Source organism: Pelodiscus sinensis, chromosome 5 (genome assembly GCF_052426305.1).
Source record: "Pelodiscus sinensis isolate ZL-2025 chromosome 5, ASM5242630v1, whole genome shotgun sequence".
Taxonomy (NCBI): domain Eukaryota; kingdom Metazoa; phylum Chordata; order Testudines; family Trionychidae; genus Pelodiscus; species Pelodiscus sinensis.
In genome coordinates, this window is record NC_143056.1 from 119,723,536 (window position 1) to 119,733,738 (window position 10,203).

General features: G+C 40.1%; 1 protein-coding gene across 1 annotated transcript in view; it reads left to right on the forward strand.

Moving 5' to 3' along the window:
• Nucleotides 1–6,679, forward strand: part of LOC102443629 (uncharacterized) — a 119,105-nt gene extending 112,426 nt beyond the window's left edge. The window contains exons 70-71 of the mRNA XM_089778837.1: nt 1,025–1,127; nt 6,439–6,679. Of these exons, the coding sequence (XP_089634963.1) occupies nt 1,025–1,127; nt 6,439–6,616 (281 nt within the window). The 3' untranslated portion in view covers nt 6,617–6,679. The remainder of the gene's footprint in view (nt 1–1,024; nt 1,128–6,438) is intronic.
• The last annotated feature ends 3,524 nt before the right edge of the window (nt 6,680–10,203 follow it).

The following is a 10,203-nucleotide window of genomic DNA, read 5'->3' on the forward strand; positions in this document are numbered from 1 at the left end:
TTTAGTCAAAGTGAAGGGCTCAAATACTGCTCTTGAGATTCAACCAATAAAATGGTTGGAAGGAGGCGTCCCATCCTTGTGGCTAATAGAATAGGTGTTAAGTTTGCTAAAAATGTATTCAATTGACTTTGTCAATACGATAGCCTAACTGGCTCTGTAGCCCAGCAATCCTTCTTTTGGATGAGAGCTTAGCACTAGTTTAAGGACCCATCAGGGATGCTCACTTAAGCGTATTAGGAGGGGCTGAGTCCCAGGGGGGAAAGCAATCCATGTTCACAGCATTACTAGCCATGGGACCTTTCAGTCCATTTGCTCAGTGTGAAGTGTTAATCTGAGTTACCTCATGATATAAAATGTCAACATATTTCACTTAGTAACGTTATTGAGTATAGTCACTAAGCAACAAGTAACATTGTGTGTTTCACGTAGAATGCAAGTCTAATGGGAAGACGAGAAGTAAATCCTTATAAAATTAGCCTGATTGATGCACAGGCCCTCTAGTTGGCATTCTGTGTGCTGGGTATATCAGATTGCCATTTGTTTTTGGACATGTTATATCGAAGAGGCAGTTTTATAAGTACTTTAATCCATCAATCTCTACAATATTTAGAAGGCAAAGAAATCAAAGATTATTTAACCAGAACTTGTTTGATAGCCTATGTTACTTGTTTCCTTTCATTCTCATCAGTAATTCAGTTTGAGTGTTTTCCCTATTGGGTGTCATTTTAAATTTGTTGTTTAAAATTGAGTTCCATTTTGTCCATTTGTGGTTCCAGTTGCTTTCCCTTTTCTCAAATGTGTTTTCTTATTTCAGCATCAGACTCAACCTAAGTGTTTAAGTTAAAAATTACTTGTTTTATATTGGCTTGTAATTTATCATTTGTCTTTAACCTATTCAAAATGTCTAACTGAAATTTTTTCCCAGAATATTTAACCTCTATGCCTTCAGTCAATCAGAGCTAATCGAGTATTTCCTGGTTAGATTTCTGATAATTATCTTTTTTTTTTTTTTAACATTTGACAGAAATGTGTAGAGAGGTTGAATATGATGAGCAAGTGACTTACAAAGGGTGTACTACAAATGTCACCTTGACCCGCTGTGAAGGAATGTGTCCATCTTCAGCAAAGTAAGGATCAATGAGAAACTGCACCACAAAGAGAAGCTAAACCACAGTTTTATTTTATCTTTTTTTTAAACAAGTACATGCTTTGTTAAGTAGTAGTCTGCCGAACTGCTTCATAAAGCAGAAAACTATATTTTCCCACTTCTTTAAAATAAAAGTATGGGCATCTATGTCCAAGACATAGATCACTTCTAAGGATTCCAAGCCGATTTTCTCTTTAGTTCAGAGGAGGTCACCATACTGTACAACGTAATGTCTCCCAACGTAGTGATATTCAGTGATGTTACATATAAAGGTATTTCAGTAGTCTCCACGATATCACGCTGTGAATGGATCAATGCTATTTACAGTTATGAAAAGGCTTTCCCAAGCAAACAACTTCAGTGAATAAATAGCACTACATGAGCAAAAGGTCCAGGGCTCTGATAAAACTAGGAATCTTTAACTTGAATGGAGATGTCCAACTGTGATGTACACTAATTCTGAACAACATAGAGGTGTTTATTATATCCCCAACAGTAGTCAACATACAGAACAAGGCTATTAAAAAGAAAACAGTGAATAGATACTTCATTCTTAGAAACAAGCATAGTTCTTCATCAGCAATTATACAAATTAGTAGCCAAATACCATATGTAGTAAACAAACAAGCCCTTTAGATTGGAGAAAGATTTTAGGGTGCACAGTATGGAACTATTTTTGAGAGATATAACTTGTATTTCCAAGGATATTCACAATCACCAAGGAAAGAGAGGCTAAAACATAGATAATTTAAGGTATATTGAGCAGATTGTTCCATTCTTTTTAGCTTACATGGAAAAAATATTTTTCCTTTTACTGTTTTTATACCCATTTCCAGCTCCTCTATTTGAAACGCTTATGTAATTGTGAGCTCTAGGCCAAATTCTACCATAGGCTTCTCCTCCTCATTAATTTAATTGGAAATATTAAGTATGACAGAATTTGCTCTTTAAAATGTAGCTGGCTATAAGCAGAAAATTAACTATGAGAAATAGCACCTTCAAGGTAGAATACAAGATTTACCTGCTTAATTTAGTGTCTAAAATTATTTTTTACTATTTTTACTCATTAGCTCTGTAACATCAGTACAGCTAGAGCACAGGAAGTTTCCTATTTCATACTCTATTATTGACATCAGACCCAGAAAGTGACATAGCTTGACTCTCAGATTTCTAGCTGAGATTTTGGTGCTTGGAGTTAGGAAAATAAATATTTAAACCTCTAAAGTGTGCTAAAAGACGTTGTTAATGGGTAATGCATAATATAACCTCTGTGTAAACAACAGCTATTTCAGAGACCCACTACAATTTAATGGACAGTCTTGAAGGTACAAAAATTATATTTAGGTTGGAATGCTTAAAGGAATTCAAGGGAAACTGTGCAATCAAATCCCACAAATTTTCATTGGAGTTGTGTTCCTAGTTCTTAGAATCATATAAGACTAGAACTGGAAGGGACCTTGAGAGGTCAGAGTCCAGTCCCCTGCTCCCACAGCAGGAACAAGTACCTTCTAGATCATCCCTGATAGATTCTGTCCAACTTGCTCTTAAATATCTCCAGTGACAGAGATTCCACAACTTCCCTAGGCAATTTATTTCCAAGTTTAACCACCCTGACCGTTAGGAAGTTTTTCCTAATGTCCAACCTAAACCTCCCTTGCTACAATTTCAGCCCCTTGCTTCTTGTCCTATCCTCAGAGGCCAAGGAGAACAATTTTTCCTCCCTCCTCCTTGTGACACCCTTTTAGATACTTGAAAACAGCTCTCATGTCCCTTCTCAGTCTTCTCTTTTCTAAGCTAAACAGGTCAAATTATTTCAGCCTTGCCTCAAAGGTTTTCTAGACCTTTAATCATTTTTGTTGATCTTCTCTGGACCTTCTCCAGTTTCTCCACATCTTTTTGAAATGTGGTGTCCAGAACTGTACACAATACTCCAACTGAGGCCTAATCAGCGCAGAGTTGAGAGGAAGAATCACTTCTCATGTCTTGCTCACAACACTCCTATTAATGCATCCCAGAATCATATTTGCTTTTTTTTGCAGGTGTCACACTGTTGACTCACATTTAGTGGTTCATTATGACCCCTAGATCCCTTTCTGCAGTACTCCTTCCTAGACAGTCATTTCCCATTCTGCATTTGTGAAATGGATTGTTTCTTTCTAAATGTCTTAATTAAAATTCACCCTATTAACCTCAAACGATTTCTCCAGTTTGTCCAAATCATTTTGAATTATTACCTGTCTTCCAAAGCACTTGCAACCCTTGCCAGTTTGGTATTATCTGCAAACTTAATGGCTGCGTCTAGACTGGCATGATTTTGTGGAAATACTTTTAATGGAAAAGTTTTTCCGTTAAAAGTATTTCCGCAAAAGAGCGTCTAGTGCTTTTGTGCAAAAGCATCCGTGCCCAGTATAGACGCGCTTTTGCAGAAAAAAGCTCCGATGTCCATTTTAGCCATCAGGCTTTCTTGCACAAAAAATTAAGGTGCCTGTCTACACTGGCCTTCTTGCGCAAGAGGGCTTATCCCTGAGCGGGAGCGTCAAACTATTTGTGCAAGAAGCACTGAATTCTTACATTAGAACGTCAGTGCACTTACGCAAATTCAAGCGGCCAGCGTAGACAGCTGGCAAGTTTTTGCGCAAAAGCACTTGCTTTTGCGCAAAATCTTGCCAGTCTAGACGCACCTGATAAGTGTACTCTCTATGTCAATATCTAAATCATTGATGAAGATATTGAACAGAACTGGCCCCAAACAGACCCTCTATGAACCCCACTTGTTATGCCCTTCCAGCATGATTGTGAACCATTAATAACTACTCTCTGAGAATGGTTATCCAGCCAATTATGCACCGACGTAGGTTGTATTTCCCTAGTTTATTGATAAGGCGGCTATGCAAGACTGTATCAAATGCCTTACTAAAGACTAGGTATACCACATCCACCGCTTCTCCCTTATCCACAAGGGTTGATATCCTATCAAAGAAAGCTATTCAATTGGCTTGATATGATTTATTCTTTACAAATCCATGCTGTCATCTTATTATCTTCCAGGTGTTTGCATATTAACTCCTTTATTACTTGCTTCATTATCTTCCCTGGCACAGAAGTTAAACTGACTGGTCTGTCGTTCCTGGGTTGTTCTTATTTTCCTTTGTATAGATGGGCACTATATTTTCCAGTCTTCTAGAATCTCTCCCATATTCCATGATTTTTCAAAGGTGATAGTTAAAAGCTCAGATAACCTCCTCTATCAGCTCCTTGAGTATTCTAGGACGCATTTCATCAGGCCCTGGTGACTTGCAGACATCTAATTTTTCTAAGTAACTTTTTACTTGTTCTTTTTTATTTTAACTTCTAAACCTACCCCATTTCCACTAGCATTCACTGTGCTGGGCATCCTGTCACCATCAATCTTCTTGATGAATACCAAAACAAAGTCGTCATTAAGCACAATGCAGGACAATGTAGCACTTTAAAGACTAACAAGATGGTTTATTAGATGATGAGCTTTCGTGGGCCAGACCCACTTCCTCAGATCAAAAAGCACCTCTGCCATTTCCATGTTTCCTGTTATTGTTTCTCCCTCTTTACCGAACAGTAAGCCTACCTACCTTGTCCTTGGTCTTCCTCTTGCTTCTAATATATTTGTAGAATGTCTTCTTGTTACTCTTAGCTAGATTGAGCTCATTTTGTGCCTTCGCTTTTCTAATTTTGCCCTTGCATATTTATGTTATTGGCTTATATACATCCTTTGTACTTTGACATAGTTTCCACTTTTTATGAGACTCCTTTTTTATTTTTAGATGATTTAAGATCTCCTGGTGGAGCCAAGGTGGTCTCTTGCCATACTTTCTATCTTTCTTATGAAGCAGAATACAGCCGGTCCCCAAGTTGCGAACAGTCGACTTACGACCATTCACAGTTACGACTGAAGCTGTCATAAATGGCGGACCCCGAGTTACGAACGCGATCCACACTTACAAACAGTGCAGTTGCATGTAACTCTATGGGGTCCGACTTACAAACAAACCAAGTTACGACCAATTTCTTGGTCCGTAACCGGTTCGTAAGTCAGGAAGAGATTGTAGTTTGCTTTTGGGCCCTTAATAAAGCCCCTTTAAAAACTGCCAACTCTCTTCAGTTGTTTTTCCTGTTAGTCTTGCTTCCCATAAGACCTTACCTACCAGCTTTCTGAGTTTACTAAAATCTGCCCTCCTGAAATCCATTGTCTCTATTTTGCTGCTCTCCCTTCTATCATTCTTTAGAATCATGAACTCTATGATTTCATGATCACTTTCACCCAAGCTAAATAGTTTGGAAGGAAATAATTCCTCCCTATTTGTTAAAATCAAATCTAGAATAGCTTTCCCCCTAGTAGCTTTCTCAGCCTTCTGGAATAAAAAATTGTCTCCTATGCAGTCCAAGAATGTATTGGATAATCTGTGCCCTCCTGTGTTAGTTTCCCAACATATGTCTGGGTAGTTGAAGTCCCTCATCACCACCAAATCCTGCTCTTTGGACGGTTTTGTTAGTTGTTTAAAAAAAAAAAGCCTCATCCACCTCTTCTGCCTGGGTAGGTGGTCTGTAGTAGACCCTTAGCATGACATCACCCTTGTTTTTTACCCCTTTTAACCTAACCCAGAGACTCTCAACAAATCTGTCTCCGACATCCAACTCTCTCAGTACAAGTGTGTACATTTTTAATATATAAGGCAAAACCTCCTCCTTTTTTCCCCTGCCTATCCTTCCTGAGCAAGCTGTACCCTGCTATACCAATATTCCAATTGTGTGTATTTTCCCACCAGGTCTCTGTGATACCAGCTGTTACCTAGAGGGAATGATCAAATTATTTTAAATATATACACCTCTAATTTGTAAGCTTATCTATGTGTATCTTTGAATCTTATAGCCAAATACTCAAAACAGTATGAATCACTGACTTGGCAGTTTAAAACAGCTGAGGATCTGGCCCAGGGTTTTATATTTATTTCAATGTATCCTTTTATGTTTTAAAATGTTTGAAGCACAAAGGGTTTTAACTCATGCCATAAACATTTGTGGTTCTAACTGCCACCCCAGCAGCATACTACAGCCAAAATCCCTACAATGTCATTCTGTCAGAAGTACAAATGACACAACCCTTCAGAACAAGCTGGATCAAACTTGCAGGCATGTTCTTGAGATGTACTTTCCATATAAGATAGAACATGGTCTGTAAACCCATCTCTTGAGCAAAGGGCTTGCAAACAGCTGTTTCATCTAATTAAATTCTTGATTTGTCTTCATTTTAACAGGCTGAATGTTGCAAAGATGATGGTAGATGTGGAATGCGGCTGCTGTACACCAATCACAATGCATAAAAAGGAACTGAAAATGCCTTGCCAAGACCCAGATCACCCTGAAAATAGGCTCATTATGGAGATAATCATATTTGGTGGCTGCAAATGTAACTATGATGTTTGCACACACTAGCCCGGCCTTTCCAAGCAGTATCAAACCAGATTTGTTTTTAATAAAATTATACTATAACAATTTACAACATTGCAAACAATGACTGTTCGTTACCATGACCTCTCATATCTACTTCTGCTGATTACATGGGCCAGCTTTCTGGGACACGACCAGGGCAGCTATTTGGAGTACAGATAACTATAGGGTTAGAATGATGTGAATAATTTATTTCTAAATTTTTGGGCTGAAGGGGAGGATCCAGAGGTGTCTGGCTTGCACAGGGCATTATTTAAGCAAATGCTGAAGGCTGGCCTGACTGATTGTGTACTATATACTAATGAAGGGTTTGTGCTTTCAAATAATATGTGATGAACTGCTAATTCTTTACCTCTATGTTCAAGTGGCAATTGGGTGAGAATGCACTTTCTATTGTAAACAGCTGAAGTGTTCCTGTAAATTCACAAAATGATCTGTTAATCCATAGAATGCTAGCCAATGTCTTAAGTGGATGACATCTACAAAGAATAGCTGGGAGAGAAGAGAATAGAGAAGCAAGGGGCTGGCCAGGGAGTGAGAGAATGGTATGATATCCAGGAGAGAGGTCATCATGCTTACTTATGAGTGTTGATGGTCTGCTGAGAGTGTCACAGATGAAGACAACATATCTGCCAACACATGAATACTATAGAAAGACACAAACGTTATACATGGCAGTGAAATAGCAGGCTGGGGGAACTGTTTGGATGAGCAACAACTGAAAAATATTCTGCTAAAAAAGGAAAAGCTGGCACATGTGGGGTGCTCTGTAGTGAGGGGATTTCAGGAGAGTCCAGTGTGCTCACTGTGTCTTAAAGTGAGTTAGTAGATGGATATTAAAGGGGTTTGTCGACAACTACATAGCAAACTGGGAGGCAGGCATTCTGAAGAGAGGGGAGGGTTGGATTAAGGCATATCTCCGGGGCGCGTGAGTGCCAATGGGAGCTATTACAGGAAAATTTAACAGCTAGAAAAGCGTGGGGATTCTCTTGTCAGACAGGTAGAGGTTTCAGTAATTTGCTTGGGAGTTGCAGGACAGTTTGGCAGGATGGACAGTTGAAGTCGGTTGAGGCATTTTTGTAGGAGGGCATGTCTACACTATGGAGTTATTGTGCAATAACAGGCGAGCGTCCACACTACCAAGCCCATTATTTGGAAATAAAGGGCTTATTTCAAAATAACTCCTGCTTGGGAAGAGGAATAAGCATATTTTAAAATTGTTATTTTGGGAGTTATTTCAAAATAATTCCCTAGTATAGGCATGCCTGGAGGAGCCAGAACTGAAGAGAGCAGAGGGATCTGTTAACACAATTTGTCCATAGCTGTTCAGTGCCTTTTATCAAGACATGCACTCTCACTTGCAGTTTTATGGGTTAGAGATGCATTTTCAAATTATGTTCAATAAATTGCTAATAAAAAGCTAGCACAGCAGTGGTGTCATCTGTGTAATCCTTCAATAGTTTCCTGTTCCATTTCTCATTTAAAACAATGTTCACAACCTAGAGCAACAAAGTATAGCAAAATTTCTTTCTCCCCCAGCCCCAGAAGCATGCAGTCCCATTCTCACAATTTTGTACCTCCAGACCTGATATCTGTCCCAGTTCCCAGAACTACCTGAACTCTGCCCCCTCAACCACACCTTTCAGTGAAGAGACACAAGAATGACTGAAGGATTAGTAAACATGCCCTGATGTGACTAGACTCAAAGAGCTCAGTTTATTTAGTTTAATAAAGAGAAGGTTAACGGGTGACTAGATGGATTACATGCTATAAATATATGCATGGGGAACAACTACTTAGCCATGGGCTGTGCAGTCTAGCAGAGAAAGGCATAACTTCACCCAGCGGCTGGAAATTGAGGGATTATGGTGGAGTTTCCATCACTGACAAGTTTTTATTCAAGATTGGATGATTTTCTACAAGATCTGTGCTAGGAATGGTTTTGGGGAAGTTTTATTTGTGTGTTACACAGCAGACCAGACTAGATTATCACAATGGTCCCTTCTGATCTTGGAATCTATGAGCTTGTCCCTTAAACCCTGACTCTTCCCTCAACTGTGGAAACTCTTTACTTTACCTTCCACGTCAGACCTAGGGCAACTGTTGAGTAGCAGGGTGGGGAGGGGGAGTTCACTCTTTTTTTCCCCACAGTAGCGCAGAGGGAAATTGCAAGGCTGCCCTGAGTGCTGTATCCTTGCTGCCTCTTAAGTAAACAGTATCTGCTGCTTCCTCTCCCCTGCCAACGTGTGTCTGCTTCTAAGGAAGAATAGGGCAGCAAAAGCACTCTGTTTCCTGCAGCAGCTTTGATTGGCTGTTCTCAGCCCAAAGAGGACCAATTGGGGAAGGCAGCCAATCAATGGGAAAAGGCACATCTAAAAATAGGGTGAAGACTACAAATTCTTCTGTCCCTGAGAGGCCAAAGTCATGTTACTCCCAATACAAGGGTGTGTGTTTGGGTACAGTGGGTCATTGTGACGCTTTTAAAACCAATAAAAGGAAGTTCTTCACACAGCACACAGTCAACCTGTGGAACTCCTTGTCTGAGGAGGTTGAGAAGGCTAGGACTATAATAGGGTTTAAAAGAGAACTAGATAAATTCATGGAGGTTAAGTCCATTAATGGTTATTAGCCAATATGGGTAAGAAATGGTGTCCTAGCCTCTGTCAGAGGGTGGAGATGGATGGCAGGAGAGAGATGGCTTGATCCTTACCTGTTCGGTTCACTCCCTCCGGGGCATCTGGCATTGACCACTGTCGGTCAACACAATACTGGGCTGGATGGACTTTTGGTCTGACCCAGTATGGCCATTCTTATGTTCTCCGAGCCCTAGTGCATACAAATAAAATCCTATTCTTCTACTCAACAGTCACTTCAGCTCAGCCCTGACTTTTGTCAGCCTCTCCTCACAGTTTTCTGAACTCAATCGTTTTGGCACAGAGTAAAGATCCTTTTACTGAACCTGGGTTTCATGACAAATGAATTAATGAGGAAGCCACCTGGCCATGTATAAATTTAATGGAACAAAATTGAAAATGAAGAAAATTGGGGAGAAATCAAATATTAGAAAGTGGGAGTAAAGACTGATCCATGCAATAAAGTGTTCTGACAAGTTCTCTTATGGCAGCCGCGATGCCATCCTTAACCATGCTTTGTGCAAGCAACTTCGCCATTTCTGATTACATCCTAATTTCCTTTCCATCTATGGAACTTAATTTCCTTTACCCCTCTCAGTCTGCAGGCTTTTCCACTGACTTGTTTCTTCCTTCACCACCTCAAAGCAGACACACTGACTAGCTAACTCCCACCTTTCCCAGGACTCCAGACCTGCTAACTTCAGGATCTCGGTTACTCTGCCCATCCTATTCAGGCTCCAACAACTCTTAAAGGGTTAGCAGCCACGTTTCTCAGAAGAGGAGGCATTTGCCACAGCAACAAGCACATGTCCTTTTAAGGTACGTCTAGGCTGCAAGGCTATTTTGACATCCCTGTAAACCTCGTTGCACAAGGAATAAGGCAGTGGTCCCCAACCTTCTGGAGCTGCCGGGTGCCTGGGGGTGGGGCCACTAATGTGC